At 41.6% G+C, this 17,579-nt stretch overlaps 2 protein-coding genes across 2 annotated transcripts; both read left to right on the forward strand.

The window, feature by feature from the left end:
* Positions 1–11,852: 11,852 nt before the first annotated feature.
* LOC129456461 (struthiocalcin-1-like) lies at positions 11,853–12,836 on the forward strand. Its single transcript, XM_055223753.1, has 3 exons — positions 11,853–11,898; positions 12,329–12,582; positions 12,651–12,836. Exons 1-3 carry the CDS (start codon positions 11,853–11,855, stop codon positions 12,834–12,836), a joined length of 486 nt encoding a protein of 161 aa, XP_055079728.1.
* Positions 12,837–16,222: 3,386 nt separating this feature from the next.
* Positions 16,223–17,275, forward strand: LOC129456462 (struthiocalcin-1-like). The gene is made up of 3 exons (XM_055223757.1): positions 16,223–16,235; positions 16,768–17,021; positions 17,090–17,275. The coding sequence occupies exons 1-3, from the start codon at positions 16,223–16,225 to the stop codon at positions 17,273–17,275; spliced, it is 453 nt and encodes a 150-aa protein (XP_055079732.1).
* Positions 17,276–17,579: the final 304 nt, after the last annotated feature.

The raw sequence follows: 17,579 nt of genomic DNA on the forward strand, positions 1-17,579 counted from the left end.
GCCTAGTCAGCCGAGTCAACATATGAAAATCCAGAGTCAAGGGCATGACCAGAATACTCAGATTCACTGTTTACTCAGAGCCATCGTTCTTTGAAAAGACAAGGTGTGTCAGTCGATTTCATCTCAGGTAAGTCAACACAATTTATGTTATAGTTCAAAACATCACTTATATATTGTTATTAGTTGTTTGATTATAAAGTGAGAATGAAAGTTAGGCATGTGGATGCAGTTTATATCTGTGTATTGCTAAGTAAATGTTAACTAAAGCTGCACTATGTAATGTTTTTGGACGGGGAAAATCCACCAATAGAAATGTTATTGCTTTGCCTGAAATATTCCGCATTATGGCATTGGACGTCTCTATTTCCATGGAGTTGGTGATTCAACTAGACCAAGTTACAAGTCATATCTGTGTTTAAAACATTTTTGTTATTAGCCTTTTTTTTCCTGTGGCCAAAAAACCTATAGTTTAAAGTACAGTGGCAGTATACTCCCTGCATGACTCAATGAAAATAAAAGAACATTCTTCAAGGAGATAGATGTGTTTTGTACCAAACTGTGGAACATTATACCCAAAGTAACAACAGTTCTACGCAGACAGGCAGGATGCCCTGTTCCAGAGGAAGTGAGAACAAATGCATTGCCTAAGTCCAAGATCACACTCCTGTACTGAGATTAGATGAACTGATTTGCTACTACAGCTGCTTTATTGGTATGGTATGACATTTTTCATGTCATACCAGGTTTATTTAGCTTTCCATCATTTAATATAAACTCAGTCTACTCTGTAAACATCAACACAGTTTGTTCTGAAGTGTTACCTGGACCTGGCCCTGGGGAGGGGCTTGTTTCCTCTGTGTCTGTTCTGCCTCTCCTCTTTTGTGCAGATCTACCCAGCAGTTCTTGCCGCCGTGGCCCTGCCTGCTGCTCCACCCACAGATGGTGTGGGACTATAAAGGCCTGACCGCCCTCTCCGTGCTCCTGCCGTGTCTGTCTCGCCCTGCCTCGCTGCTGCCGGCCGCCTCATGTCCGCTTCCTTATCACACACTTGAGTTTTTCTTTTGTTTTCATTCACAATACACACTCTGCACCACTGATAATAACATACTCATAACCTCATACCTTTGTCTTTGTACATATCATAATTTAATCCTTCTTTTTGAGCATTTTTACTCTGTGTCGTCTCCCCTTTTTGTTGTGCACCTGAGCCAGGCATCACATTAAGTTTAGGTCATGTGCATTTAAAGCTCAAACAAATGATCTCAGCTTTGCATGTCTCTGCAGGTGCATCTGTTTACCATGGAAGAGGTGGTGCTTTCCCTCCTCTCTGCTCTGGGTGATGGGAGTCATGGGCCAACAGAGAATTGAATGTTTCAAGGTCTTTAAACTGGACTGATGCTCTGCTACTGTAGACAGCGTCATATTCACTCGGTCTGGACTTTTCAGACCTTGATGGTTGTGTGATAGCTGAGAATTCTGCACATATGTTCTCCTGGTGTGAATGTTTTGCAGTTAAATCTTACGTTGGAGTACAAATGTTGAGATGAAGAGCATAAATTAGAGCTGATGATTCCCCTCTAGACTCTAGACACAGTTCATGAAATACAGGAGAATTATTTGTGAAATTCATTAATAAATGTCTATATTGTGTAACTGTGTTTTTGTTTATTTTGTTTTTTTGAGTATTATCACCAGAGAATGTGTGAAAATATGTCATCTTTTGTTTTGGGTTGATAAGAAAACTGACAATACTTCTACACCCTCCCTTATTCATGTTAGACTAAAGTGCGATACTTTGGTTTGAGTTTAGAGATTTTTCATTTCAACTTCACTCCATAGAGCTCGGAGGAGGAGGAGGTGACAAATTAATACAAATAAATATGAGAACGAAACAGGAGCAGGAAGAAGAAGGGAAGACTCATCAGAGAAAAGGCAGACAGAGGAAGATTTGTCAAGATTTGTTTCTCCTTAACCTCCAAACTATGTTCTTTATGGATGATATAAAGATAAATGTTCACTTAGCCCAACTAAATACTATTTAAATTAAAAAGAAATAATGGCATATTAAAATCAGTGTCACGCAGCTGTGATTGGTGCAGTCTCTGTCTTAATAATCACATGGAAATAAGAGATTTAGTCAAGAGCATCTCAAGAGGAGTCCACTGATGCAGACTTTTTGGAGGTGGTCAATTTCCTCTGAGGTAAGTGAACACAACACCATCAGATAATACAAATAAATGGAAAAAAATGTGTGTTCCCACGCTCTTTTACCTTGTAGTTTTTAGGTTATATTTTCTTAGATTTGTATTATTATTATCGTAAACTGTTACTCTTTGGAATCTACCAAGGCTGACACATTTACCTCACTGATGGCTCTGATAACGTCACATTTCACACTCTTTTAATTTCAGTATATTGTTTTCTGTAATAATGTCAAAGTGAAATCAAAACAAATATTCTTAGTTTTCCATGTGTCCTCAGGTGCAGCTCTTTAACATGGGAGGACTGGAGCTTCTCCTCGCTCTGCTCTGGGTGACGGGAGTCAAGGGTCAACAAAGAATCATATATGTGGATGAGTATTTAACATGGACTGATGCTCAGTCCCACTGCAGGGAGCACCACATTGACCTGGTCACTATCAAGACTAACACAGAGAATAACCAAATCGATAAGGACAGTTGGCTTGGGATGTACCGGGACAATTCAAATGCTGAGTGGAAATGGTCCAAGGGAGACGAGCCTCACACGTTTAACAATGCATGGGACAGTGGTAAGTGTAGAATTTGAAAAGTTTGTGTTTCTAGGCCTCGTCATCTCAATCACAAACTCCTGAATGAGCAATAATTAAAAAAATCTACAACAAACAAAACTGACTGAATGAAGCTTGGTGTCACCCCAGTGCTGCATCTTTTTAAAATACCCACAATAACTACCACAGCTTTTTAATACACACATGTTCTAAAGTAAAAATAGTGTTCAGTTTGTGTTTTAGATTGTGATTTTATTTGTGTGTAGATTCCTTAAGAGTTTATCTATTTTACTGTCTTTGCTGCTCTAATGTAAAATGAGCAGCAAAGACAGCTCCCCGGGTAACTGCGATCACTCGAGCAATTATCATCAACTCCTCTGCTCCTAATATATATCTCACTGGGGGTTTTCCATGGATCAGTTCAAATATCTGGGTACAGGGTAAGTATAGGGTATCACTAGCTTAAACCCATTCTGAGTTGGAGTTTTGGTTAGTCCATAGCTTTAGGCGAGGCTTATTGTGCCAACTTTCATGCCACAAGTGAAAGCAGAGGAGCTTTGGGACTCGACCCACCTGCTTTACTTGTTCTCAATGAATTATCTGACCTGCCCACATCCCACAGGTCCAACGAGTCTCACATGGGTCCCACAGCTAAAATCAACCAGATGCCCTACATGAAACATTGGAAACAGCCAAACAAAGGATCCAAGCCTTGGCCAGCCGCCTAAAGAGGGACAGTCCCATCCAACTATTGGCCAATAACCTGTCTCTCCACAACATGGAAGCTCATGTCAGGCATTATCACGGCTCATATAAGTGACACATGGATCAATACATGAGCATAGCGCAGAAGAGCATCAGCAAAGACACCAGGGGAGCCAAACTCCAGCTCCTGGTTGATCGAACAGTCAACTGAGACCCCAGTCTGAACCCCAACAGCCAAATCATCAACATCGCTGGCTATGGATACCAACTCAGGAATGGGGCCACCATCAGTCACCTCCTCTACATGGACAACATCAAGCTGTATGCTAAGAATGAGACATCGACTCACTGATCCACACCACCAGGATCTACAGCACAGAGAAGTGCATCAGGATGGTGACAAAGAGAGGGAAGGTAGTCCACACACTGTGTCTACAAGAGGCCAGGGGATAATGGAGCCTGGAAGAGTGTCTGCTCTGACACTCGAAAGTTCTTCTGTTTTGACGACTCACTGTTTTTGGTGAGCTAGATGAAGACATGGGAGGAGGCTTTGGTCCACTGCAGGTCTCTGAGCTCTGGAGACCACAGCTGTGACCTGGCCACTCTCTTCACTGAGGAGGACCATGACTCACTCCCAGAAGGAACAATAGCAGACATTAAGGACAGTTACAAGTATCCCATAAGCAAATGGCAACAAGAGCAAAAAGGAAAGCAGCCACGGCCAAATACCTCTGATGAGTAAAACAAGTCCTAAGGAGTCAGCTCAATGGTAAGAACAAGACCCAGGCAATAAAGAGCTACGCCCTGCCAGTAATCACCAGCAGGAATCATCAGCCAAAGGAGGAGATACAGACCACAGATATTAAGACCCAAAAGCTCTTGACCTTCATGGAGGGTTCCATCCCAAATCCAGCATCATGAGACTGTATGCGAGCCGTTAAGAAGGAGGCCGAGGACTAGTGAGTGTGAGAGCCACAGTCCAGGATGAAACATCCAAGATCCATAAGTACATCAAGGACAAGGCCCCAACTGGACACTGTGGAGGTGGGTAAACAACAGCAAAGCCGTTGTGGTGGATGTCGCAGAACTAAGTGATGGGAACATCAGGAAAAACGAACATGAAAAACTAGAGAAATACCAGGGGCTCAAAGATGAGCTGGAGAAGACCTGAAAGGTGAAGGTATCAGTGGTGCCCGTGGTCATCGGAGCACTCGGGGCAGTGACCCCCAAACTGGAGGAGGCTACAGCAGATCCCAGGAAAAACATCAGATATCTCCATCTACAAAAGTGCAGTACAGGAACAGCAGAGATACTGTAGAACCCTCAAGCTCCCAGGCCTCTGGTAGAGGAGGTCCACCCGCGGAGAGTGAGGATGAGATTGATATTTATAATTATAACATGGTTCAAAACTCTTAAGCTCTAAATGAATTGATTCTGAACGTTAGGTCCCCTATAAAATAAGGAATTGTTCTTTATTGGAACAGAGCGATATTCTTAACTGGGCTGGTAGTTCAATCATATCCCACTGTATGTGATTAAAAGGGAGTATTGTGTGTTGCTATTTGGAAATAATAGAAGACTTGTTGGTCTGGCATGTTCAGATGATCCTGATTATGGTGAAGACTGTGTCTACAAGAGGGCAGGGGATAATGGCGCCTGGAAGAGCAGTTACTGCTCTGACACTCGAAAGTTCTTCTGTCTTGACGACTCTCTGTTTTTGGTGAGCCTGAATAAGACATGGGAGGAGGCTTTGGTCCACTGCAGGTCTCTGAGCTCTGCAGATCGCAGCTATGACCTGGCCACTCTCCTCACTGTGGAGGACCATGACTTTGTTAGGAGCCAGATTTCAGACAAGGTAAGACCCTCTGCAGCAGAACAGTGTTGAGTTGTGCAGTTCATTTATGTGATTTCTGTGATGTGCAGGTGTGGACTGGACTGAGGTTCCTGGGAGATCACTGGGTGTGGGTCGGTGGAGAGGAAGTCCAGTATGATGATCTATCAACTTGTCCAGAGAATAAGCACTGTGGTATGGTGGACAAGAGGAGTTCAGAACTCTACGGTATCGCAACATGTGAGGAACAACAGCGTTTCTTCTGCTACAAGAAACAAGCAGTCTAGAGTTGTCTGAGCTATTTTTGTGGTTAGATTAGCACTAAAAATATAACAACGTTATGTATGTTATGTGTGAGTTCATGCACTTTCATGTTGCTTTGTTCACCAATTGCTATTTTTCACCAACCTTATTTGTTTATCCTGAACTGGTCAAGCACAAGAATAATCTGATATGATGTCCTCATTTCAAAGGCAGTTATTTACCTTATGCAGTAATTACACACGGATGCTGTATTGTAAATGTTTAGTAAGGTTCCTGCTCATGGACAGAATGGGCACAGACACAACCGTAAGAAAAGCATGACCTCAGGGAACACAGTAGTCAAAAAAGTAATTTGCCTGTGATGCATGGATTAATGTAAATTCAGTGAGGTGTGTCAATACCAGAAAAAAGGAACAGAAGAAAGCTGTAAACAACGCATTGTAGACTTAATACATTTATCAACAATCTGTTCTTTTACTGTGATTCCAGTGAGTGGTTTACAATTATGTAACTGAGCACAAAATATTTTACAGATAGTTCTATTCTCTTCTGTTAGTTCAAACTGTTCTGTAACTTAAACAATCTTCCTTAAGAGGAGAAAGACAAACACCAAGAGGAAACTTTGTGCTGGACAGAACTGTGAGACTAGTACGTCTAATACAGATGCTGCCATTTTTATACTGGCTGAACATTTTCGCCAACATTTCTTGTTGTTTGAATGAAGTAAAGTTTAGATAACATAGAGTTTGAAAAATAAATCTTGGTTTGTCTTGGGCAGCTGATTTAATGTTATGTCTTTAAATCTTCAACGGAGGACATCAGTGAGCTTCAGGACTCCTCATAGTAATAGTAAATTTAAAGGGTACTACAACCACCTGAATCTGGGTCTATGGACAGGCCTCATGTGAGACCTCAGACCTCCAGACTTCTCCCATCGAGCTGCAGAGGCTGCACTAGTACTGACTGATGATTGGCTGCAGGGACTGGGGTTTAGGTAGAAAAGGATTCAGATCAGAGAGTCATTTTAGGTTGTTTTTACATCTCATGCGGCTCATAGTATTTGGGGTGGATGATGCGCAGTGCGTGTGAACAAGGAAAGACCTAACAGTACAGTAAACAGATCGAAGTCAAGAGCCACTGGGGTCCCTCCTCAGAGCAGTAACATGTGTGAACTCTGTGGATGCTGTCAATATTAGGCTCATTCTGTTTTCCGAGAGGGTCATTGTTTTAAGAACCAAACCTTTGCCACCATGTCTTTGTAAATATGAATAAACATTATAGCAAACAACGAAGTTAAATCTGTCAACTGGACAAACCTTGTAGGAGTGAAGACGTTTCTCTGCTCATCCTCTCCTATTGTTACTGCACAATCTAAAAAGGCCAGTTTGTTCTCCTTGGCGTCTTCTCATGTGAACTTGATGTGCAGTAACAGTAGGAGAGGACAGGCGACTCCAGGTAGATGTTTCCATGAAGCCTACACATGCGGACCTGCTGTTTGATTCGCACCATCCACTGCAGCACAAACTCGGAGTGATCCGGACACTACGCCACAGAGCTCAAGTGGTGCCTACAAACACAGAGGGAAAAGTAAAGGAGGAGCAACATGTGGACAAAGCCCTCTCTGCTTGTGGATATCCAGAATGGGCCTTCAATAGATCTAAGAGAGAGAAGAGGGGAATCTGAACCTAGAAGCAGAGGTGTTACCATCCCTTACACTGCGGGTGTGTCTGAAAAACTTCAGAGAATCTTCAGACAGTATGAGATTCCTGTCTTTTTCAAACCCACAAACACTTTAAGGCAAAAATTGGTTCACCCTAAGGACAAAACCCCGAACCATAAACAAAGTAATGTGTCTGCTCCATTCAGCTGCTCCATAAGAGGATGATCCAACACCGGCGGGAGAATTCCTCTGGACCCCAGTCCGCCGTGCATCTCCATCTTAAAGACACTAACCACCTCCTTTGAAGATAGTGAAGTTCAGATCTGAGCCAGAGAAAAGAAATGGTTTGAGAGAGGAGTTAAAGAAGCTATTTTTGTTAGGAAAGAGAATCCTTCCTTAAACAGAAATGGGGCCTCAGACATAATCTCTCCCCCATCTACAACTCCATCCTCAGACCCAGAACAATGAGAACAATCGCAGGGTCATTAAGGCTGAATAGGGTCGTTTTAGCTGAAACTGGAGACAACAGCTATTTACAGTTTCAGTGTGGTTAGCCCCTCCCCTCAGACAGATTTAAAGGCAGTGGCCACCAGCATCTGACCAGAACTGAAGAAGAGACTTGGATGAGCAGAGAAACGTCTTCACTCCTACAAGATTTGTCCAGTTGACAGAGTTAACTTTGTTGTTTGCTCTGGATCAGACCTGGACGACTGAGGGTCTACACAGACAATAAACATTATAATTGTTCTCAATGAAAACAGTATTTGATTTGAACATCTCTAGTTCCTATTTGGGGACAGTACATATTAATCACTTGCTCCAGAATTGATAGATTATAATCAAAGTTACTCAACATACCACCGTGGATGATGCTAATGAAACACTCCATTCACAGCAAACTCAGATAAGGGATTGACCAGAGAAAAAGAAATAGAAAACACACAGCTTTTTATTGTTTCAGGATCTGTATCAAATAATTCAATTTAAATTATAAGAATTCAGTACCTCCTCAGTCACCCGTTCACACTCTTAAAATAGACCAGCTGACAGAGAATGAGCCAACACCGTCGAGAGAGCTCCTCAGGACCACAGTCTTCTGTACATCTCCATCTCAAAGACACTAACCACACATTTGAAGAGAGTGAGGTTCAGATCTACAGAACAGGAATGAGGGCCTTACACATAATACATCCCCCATCTATAAGTCCATCCTCAGATCCAAAGCAAACAAAGCAAACAAAGAGAACAATAGAGCAAGCCATTAGGCCCATTAAAGTTGAATGTAGGCTCATTAGGCTGAAACTGTAAACAATAGCTATTTCCAGTTTCAGTGTAGTTAGTTCCTCCCTTTAGATAGATATAAGGCAAACCTCCTCACTCCTACAACGTTTTGTCCAGTTGACAGATTTAACTTTAACTTTTACTAACATTTATTTAAACCACATGTCCTATCAGGAGGGGACAAGGAAGGGGCAAAGGAGAGGCCACTGCCTTTTCATTGCTAAATGACACATTTTTGATGTTCAGAACCATGTGTAACAAGATATACAACACACACACACAGAGGACAAGGCAGAAAAAACGTGGTCGTGTTTTTGATACATGGAGTTATAATCAAATCTGGAAGGTGAACCCAAGATGTTGTTGTATTGTTTTCAATGGCCTGTGCTCAAATAAATGTTCTCCTCCACATTATTTCCTTCGTACGGGCTAGCACACCGGTTCCACCCCTCGTTCCTCCATGTCTCAGCTACCAATTAAATGTGCCATGTTAAGTGGTGTCCCAAAGGTCAGAGGAGGCAAAGGAAAGGAAACCACTGAGGAAACATGAGAGTGTTCAAGAGGCACACATCAGATAAAATAAAACAACTTTATTTGTCTCAGAGTGAGAAGTTTGTATAGTTGCATCAATATAAGTACAGCAGAAAAAGATGTTTGACATGTTGCATAATCCTGAATGTGTTATTGATCCTGGCCCTAACCCTACTGTACTTTAGTCCTAGAATAATAATACAAGAGCAGCCTTAGCACAGGGGTCACTACAGGGTCATTTTGGTCAGAACAAGTGGCTGAGGAAAGGCTGTGTCACTGACCCTTAGCTCATGTCTCCTCCAGCCTCCCTCCTCTGCTTCTCTCTCCTCCCTGTGTCTCCTCTGTGGGTGGGACTTTCAAACCCATTTCCTGCAGAATCAAGGAGAGAAATGGAGAAGGAGGCAAGGAAAGACAAATGAGACGAGGCCTAACAGCCCACCCAGTGTGAGTGTAGCCGGGCGGTTTAGGCTGTCCGGCTAACACCTTCTGCGTTGTGTTGTACAGACAAACTGAGCCACACACAGGGGTCGGCCATTCAGGGGAGGGTTTATTATCTGTGTGAAACAAATAAAAATCAAAATACAGCACAGTCCAGGTCTGCCAATCCCGCACGTCTCCCCTCTGCTCTCCTTGCAGCAACTGACATTTTTTTTTATAATTAACTAATTACAAATTGAAGCTTATAACAATTAAATTACATTATAAGTTGACATACAAAAATAACATTCACATACCTGTGTGAAACAAATCAAAATCAAAATACAGCACAGTCCAGGTCTGCCAATCCCGCACGTCTACAGAAAGACAAAGTATCAGACACGTGTGAGATCGCACTTGCTAACCCAAATTCACTCGCTAGCCTTACTTCTCCTAAGTGCTGTATTTACATATAAAACACTGTTCACACATATCTTTATAACAGGAATAATGGCGAAGGCCTTACAAATCAGGAACAAAACACAAAAGGTACTGTCACGAACTTTCTATGAACTATTTTAACTGTAGACACGGGAACAAGTCCACTCCTTACCTCCCCTCTGCTCTCCTTGCAGCAACTGAGGGGAGCCGCGCGGCCCCGCGGGAAATGCAGGCACCGCCAAAATAAAAGCCTCCGACAAAACAGCTCAATAAACTTAAAGTACAATTTCAATAGTAAACAAAACAAGATTTTGGTGAAATAAAACAAACATAAAGACCACATGGGCTACATGAGCACCTGACAATCAATGACTTTTTGAGTTTGTTAACGTTAGCTCAGACAGCTAGCTCCTGATGACGGGCTGTCCGCAGTCAGCGGCGCGTGGCGTCAGAGGTAAGAGTTGGATCACGTCATGGACCATCTTTTACAGGGCACCACCTCAACTCAGGCACAATTCAGAGGCTTTTTAGGCCATCCTGCTACACCTAATTTCACCTCATTTAAATCAAGTTAAAAGAATGTCTTAAATGTGGGATCATATTGACCCGTGCCCCACTCTTTTACTGATATTTACATGTTTGGGTCATAAGCCAAAGCTACACTGGTCAGAATTCAATCAGTGCTCCACCTCAGGGTCTTGAATGGGAGGTCTAGCTGTTGAGATGCTGCTTTTCAAAATGAACACCAGATGGAGACATGGCAAGATCACAGAACAGCTGTGAAGATAAACCCAACAGTACATGTCTATCATCACATTTGTGTCGAAGCTTAAACATCAAGCCACCAGAGGGAGCAGTGCTGCCCCAGCCTCCCCTCAGACCAAAGAGACACACATCTGTGATTGGTGCAGTCTCTGTCCTAATAATCATATGGAAATTTGATGTTTTTTTAGTCAAGAGCATGACAAGTCCACTGAACATATGTGCACTTTCTGAGGAGCATCGAGGTAACAGGACACAACAATCGCATGAAGATAATTTGGACAAAACACTGAAATGAGTTTAATGATGATTATAACGAGAGAAGATGGAATTACGATCTTAAACTGATTCCATCATTTAAGTTATTTTTGAGAACTTTTGATTTTTGTCTTCGTGTAGTAAAATACTGCTCTCTGGATAAAATATTACCCATTATTTTTTGCACTGATATATTCACTATTTGCAACTATATATTTCACTTTTTAACTTTATAATTCTCTGTTCTTTAATATGATCAAATCAAAACAAATATTCTTAGTTTTCCATGTGTCCTCAGGTGCAGCTCTTTAACATGGGAGGACTGGAGCTTCTCCTCGCTCTGCTCTGGGTGACGGGAGTCAAGGGTCAACAAAGAATCATATATGTGAGCCAGTCTTTAACCTGGGCTGATGCTCAGTCCTACTGCAGGGAGCACCACATTGACCTGGTCACTATCAAGACTGATGCAGAGAATAACCAAATCAATAAGAACAGTTGGCTTGGGATGTACCGGGACAATTCAAATGCTGAGTGGAAATGGTCCAAGGGAGATGAGCCTCACACGTTTAACAATGCATGGGACAGTGGTAAGTGTAGAATTTGAATTTGTGTTTCTAGGCCTCGTCATCTCAATCACAGACTCCTATATGAGCAATAATTAAAAAATTAACAACAAAACAAAAATGAAGCTTGGAGTTTCCCCACTGCCACATTTTTTTTTGCTCCAAATTAAAAATAGTGTTTAGTTTGTGTTTCAGATTGTGATTTTATTTGTGTGTAGATTCCTTAAGTGTTTATCTATTTTACTGTGAAACAAAATGTAAAATGAGCAGCAAAGCGAGTAACAGTGATCACTAGGGCAGGTATCATCGACTCCTAATACTTTATGTGACAGGTTAAAAAAAGGATCTAACACTGTTAAATAAGAGACACTGCTGACAACTGAGCTCAATATGAGCCAGCGTCGGCGTAGACGTCATCACAACGACGTCTCCAGATGTAGATCACATTAGCAAGTTGTATTTTATCATTTGTGTCAAAATGGCAACATGATGCTGTCAAGTCCTAGACAGTATCACAGATTAAGAAAATTAGGAGCGAAGTAAATAAAAAGCAGTGTGTGTGCAATAGTAGCACTGAGTAGATCAGATGCCTATTCAAATACAGAAGGGTCCGGAATCAGACCATAGAGCAACCTCCGTCCTGACCACAAGCTCCTATAATTTATAGCAAAAAGTTCTAAATCAGTCGAAATAAGTTCTGCATATTAGGCACCCTGTAAAATAAGGAATTGTTCATAATTGGGACACAGCGATATTCGTAACTGGGCTGGTAGTTCGAACATGCACCACTATATGTGATTAAAAGGGAGTATTGTGTGTTGCTATTTGGAAATAATAGAACACTGTTTTATGTTTGATATGTTCAGATGATCCTAATTCTGGTGAAGACTGTGTCTACAAGGGGTCAGAGGATAATGGAGCTTGGAAGAGCAGTGACTGCTCTGAATCTAAAAAGTTCTTCTGTCTTGACGACTCTCTGTTTTTGGTGAGTCAGATGAAGACATGGGAGGAGGCTTTGGTCCACTGCAGGTCTCTGAGCTCTGCAGATCGCAGCTATGACCTGGCCACTCTCCTCACTGTGGAGGACCATGACTTTGTGAAGAGCCAGATTTCAGACAAGGTAAGACCCTCTGCAGCAGAACAGTGTTGAGTTGTGCAGTTCATTTATGTGATTTCTGTGATGTGCAGGTGTGGACTGGACTGAGGTTCCTGGGAGATCACTGGGTGTGGGTCGGTGGAGAGGAAGTCCAGTATGATGATCTATCAACTTGTCCAGGGCATAAGCGTTGTGGTATGGTGGACAAGATGTCCACAGAACTTTATAGTATCGCTAACTGTGAGGAACAAAGGTATTTCTTCTGCTACAAGAAATAGCAAAAGAAAACCACATTTTAGAGCCACATAAATCTTGAATTTATCAAAAACAATGCATTTTTTTGTTACTTTTACAACAAATAGAATTGTAGTTGTAATGGATAATTATATCATATGAAAACACATATTTATGATTCTCTGTTCTTGCAGTTTCTTCTGTTTCATGACATTATGATGATAATGCAGTAACATGAAAGTCTTTGCACAGTCTCTCGTTGAAATGTGTAACTGTCTCAAATGTCCTGATTTGAATTGTGCTCTACAGATACATTTCCCTGTGGACTAACAAACCACCATTCCTCCATTCACTTTGCTTTCATTCAAAGCAGCTCTCATCTTCTCATTTACATTGTTATTTTATTTGCAAAATGTGTCATGCTAAACATTTATGAATGTAAGCAGCTACTGTTTCTGTTGAAATGCACAAAACAGACCTGAACTCTGCTCGTCTTTCAAAAGGCATCAGAAAAGAGCGTCTGTGTCGTACTTTATGCTTGAATTATGATTTATTTAAACATTTTTATTTTATGTTCATTAAAACATATTATCTGTAGAGTTATTCTTTGTGACCTTTTCTTGTATAGATCTGCTTTATTAACAGGATGTAACCAGTTCACAAAACTGTAAGAAACACAGAGAACACGACAGTCTCAGAAACCATTTGCCTGTGACGCATGAATGAATGTAAATACAATGAGGTGTGTCTTAAAGCTGGAGGAATATGAAAACTCCAAATAGTGCAGGGTTAAGTTCACGATGTGTTTAATTGTCAAGAAGGTCCACAAAAGATGCCTTAGTCTTAGTGATATGGAGTCACATGAGCTGGTGTTGTGTTGGTGTAATCCCTCAGTCGTTTAAACTGGTGTCGTACGAGTTCAGATCGTTTTAGATTTCAAACTGATTCATCTTTTCTTTGTCATTTTATTAAAATGGTCTCACATTTCAGTGGATCTTGACAGGAAAAATTAATATTAAATGGAAATTACTAATTTGGACAAAATAAATGTTTTTCTCAGTTTAGACTTTGTCCTGGGCAAAATAAAAAGTTGTTTACCAACAGCTTATTAACTTTCTCCAAAAGAACAACTCCTTTGGTGTTTTCAGGTTTTAGACCCACCACAGCACTGAGACTGCTCTTATCAAGGTGACAAATGACATCCGCATGAACACTGATGCAGGCTGATCTTTCTGTGTCTTTTTTGACATGTCTGTTATCCCCAAACCAGCTGGTTCAAAGGAGACACAAAAATGATAACACAGGTGCACTGTTCATGGAAATGATACAAAGTGTACCATTTTTCATGAAGAGTGAGCCTGTGTTATCAGCCGCTGTTTTAGGAATAACAGACATGTCAAAAAAGACACAGAAATGATAAGGCAGAGCAACATCCACCACATTGACATTTGAAATATTTACTCCTTTTGTAATGAGCAGGTCCAGAGTGTGTCCTCTGTTGTGGCTCACTGACACACTGAGTCAGACCAAAGGTTTCACAGAACTGAGCTCTTTAGTGTTTCTGTCAAACACATTATCCACATGTACATTAAAATCACCTGTAATGACTAAACCACCAAACACTGCATACAACTGAAAGCATCTCAATAAAAAGTTGAAAGTTGTTTTTCCTCCAAACACTGATCTGTTGATGCAGTGAGTGAATCCATTGGTCCATATTCACCTGCTGCAGTGAGACATAGATCTGAGTGTCATCTGCAGAGTTGTGACACAGGATTGACCCCTGGGGCACCCCACAGGTCAGGTACATTTTAGAAGTTTGTATAGTTGCATCAACATAAGTACAGCAGAAAAAGATGTTTGACATGTTGCATAATCCTGAATGTGTTATTGATCCTGGCCCTAACCCTACTGTACTTTAGTCCTAGAATAATAATACAAGAGCAGCCTTAGCACAGGGGTCACTACAGGGTCATTTTGGTCAGAACAAGTGGTTGAGGAAAGGCTGTGTCACTGACCCTTAGCTCATGTCTCCTCCAGCCTCCCTCCTCTGCTTCTCTCTCCTCCCTGTGTCTCCTCTGTGGGTGGGACTTTCAAACCCATTTCCTGCAGAATCAAGGAGAGAAATGGAGAAGGAGGCGAGGAAAGACAAATGAGACGAGGCCTAACAGCCCACCCAGTGTGAGCACCTGACAATCAATGACTTTTTGAGTTTGTTAACGTTAGCTCAGACAGCTAGCTCCTGATGACGGGCTGTCCGCAGTCAGCGGCGCGTGGCGTCAGAGGTAAGAGGTTGGATCACGTCATGGACCATCTTTTACAGGGCACCACCTCAACTCAGGCACAATTCAGAGGCTTTTTAGGCCATCCTGCTACACCTAATTTCACCTCATTTAAATCAAGTTAAAAGAATGTCTTAAATGTGGGATCATATTGACCCGTGCCCCACTCTTTTACTGATATTTACATGTTTGGGTCATAAGCCAAAGCTACACTGGTCAGAATTCAATCAGTGCTCCACCCCAGGGTTTTGAATGGGAGGTCTAGCTGTTGAGATGCTGTTTTTCAAAATGAACACCAGATGGAGACATGGCAAGATCACAGAACAGCTGTGAAGATAAACCCAACAGTACATGTCTATCATCACATTTGAGTCAAAGCTTAAACATCAAGCCACCAGAGGGGGCAGTGCCGCCCCAGCCTCCCCTCAGACCAAAGAGACACACATCTGTGATTGGTGCAGTCTCTGTCCTAATGATCATATGGAAATCAGATGTTTTTTTAGTCAAGAGCGTGACAAGTCCACTGAACATATGTGCACTTTCTGAGGAGCATCGAGGTAACAGGACACAACAATCGCATGAAGATAATTTGGACAAAACACTGAAATGATTTTAATGATAACTGACTCCAAGTAACGAGAGAAGGTGGAATTATGAGCTCAAATTGATTCCATCATTTAAGTTATTTTTGAGAACTTTTGATTTTTGTCCTCGCGTGGTAAAATAAGGCTCTCTGGATGAAATATTATCTGCACTGATATCCTGTATTTGCTATTTGGCAACTTCATATTTCACTTTTTCTTGACTTTGTAAGTCTCTGTTCTTTAATAAGATCAAACTGAAACAAATATTCTTAGTTTTCCATGTGTCCTCAGGTGCAGCTCTTTAACATGGGAGGACTGGAGCTTCTCCTCGCTCTGCTCTGGGTGACGGGAGTCAAGGGTCAACAAAGAATCATATATGTGGATGAGTATTTAACCTGGGCTGGTGCTCAGTCCTACTGCAGGGAGCACCACATTGACCTGGTCACTATCAAGACTGATGCAGAGAATAACCAAATCGATAAGGACAGTTGGCTTGGGATGTACCGGGACAATTCATTAACTGACTGGAAATGGTCCAGGGGAGACGAGCCAGTTACATATAACATGGTTAACAAGGGTAAGTGTAACATTTATAGATATTTGTTTTTTCTTGACCTCAGGATCTCAAATAAGCAATTTCCATTTTTACCCATACAGTTTTTATATTTACTGTTTATCGTTTCTTGTGGTGAAATGTACCTGGATTTGCCTTTAGAGAATATATATAGTCCATAAAGGCCATACACAAAACTTATACACTGCCTGGCCAAAACAAAAAAAGTCGCTACCTGGATTTAACTCAGCAAACAGGTCGTCTCCTCCTGCAGTTGGTCCGGTCTAAGTTCAGCAGAATGAGGTCAGCTGACACCTGAATATCCTGAATGACCAGGTTATTCCATCAGTGGATTTTTGGGCATATTCCAAGACGACAATGCCAGAATTCATTCGGCTCAAATTGTGACAGAGTGGATCAGGAGCAGAGACGTCATTTTCACAGATGGATCATCCACCACAGAGTCCAGACCTTAACCTCACTGAGAATCTTTGTGCTGGAGAAGCTTTGATTTAAAAATGAACTGTAGAAAATGGCTTCTGTTTATGTTTTCCAGAAGATTCTGGGGATGTAGGAAACTGCGTTTACAAGAGGATAATAGATGATGGCGTCTGGAAGAGCAGTGTCTGCCATGTGAGCCATAAGTTCTTCTGTCTTGATGACTCTCTGTTTTTGGTGAGTCAGATGAAGACATGGGAGGAGGCTTTGGTCCACTGCAGGTCTCTGAGCTCTGCAGATCGCAGCTATGACCTGGCCACTCTCCTCACTGTGGAGGACCATGACTTTGTGAAGAGCCAGATTTCAGACAAGGTAAGACCCTCTGCAGCAGAACAGTGTTGAGTTGTGCAGTTCATTTATGTGATTTCTGTGATGTGCAGGTGTGGACTGGACTGAGGTTCCTGGGAGATCACTGGGTGTGGGTCGGTGGAGAGGAAGTCCAGTATGATGATCTATCAACTTGTCCAGGGCATAAGCGTTGTGGTATGGTGGACAAGATGTCCACAGAACTTTATAGTATCGCTAACTGCGAGGAACAAAGGTATTTCTTCTGCTACAAGAAATAGCAAAAGAAAACCACATTTTAGAGCCACATAAATCTTGAATTTATCAAAAACAATGCATTTTTTTGTTACTTTTACAACAAATAGAATTGTAGTTGTAATGGATAATTATATCATATGAAAACACATATTTATGATTCTCTGTTCTTGCAGTTTCTTCTGTTTCATGACATTATGATGATAATGCAGTAACATGAAAGTCTTTGCACAGTCTCTCGTTGAAATGTGTAACTGTCTCAAATGTCCTGATTTGAATTGTGCTCTACAGATACATTTCCCTGTGGACTAACAAACCACCATTCCTCCA

Source organism: Periophthalmus magnuspinnatus, chromosome 8 (assembly GCF_009829125.3).
Source record: "Periophthalmus magnuspinnatus isolate fPerMag1 chromosome 8, fPerMag1.2.pri, whole genome shotgun sequence".
In the NCBI taxonomy this organism is placed as follows: domain Eukaryota; kingdom Metazoa; phylum Chordata; class Actinopteri; order Gobiiformes; family Gobiidae; genus Periophthalmus; species Periophthalmus magnuspinnatus.

Coding starts and splice junctions, on each gene's coding strand:
- LOC129456461 (XM_055223753.1), top strand. CDS start 11,853: ATGAGCCAGCGTCGGCGTAGACGTCATCACAACGACGTCTCCAGAT. Junction 11,899..12,328: donor TCACAACGACGTCTCCAGAT/GTAGATCACATT, acceptor TGATATGTTCAG/ATGATCCTAATTCTGGTGAA. Junction 12,583..12,650: donor AGAGCCAGATTTCAGACAAG/GTAAGACCCTCT, acceptor TGTGATGTGCAG/GTGTGGACTGGACTGAGGTT.
- LOC129456462 (XM_055223757.1), top strand. Junction 17,022..17,089: donor AGAGCCAGATTTCAGACAAG/GTAAGACCCTCT, acceptor TGTGATGTGCAG/GTGTGGACTGGACTGAGGTT.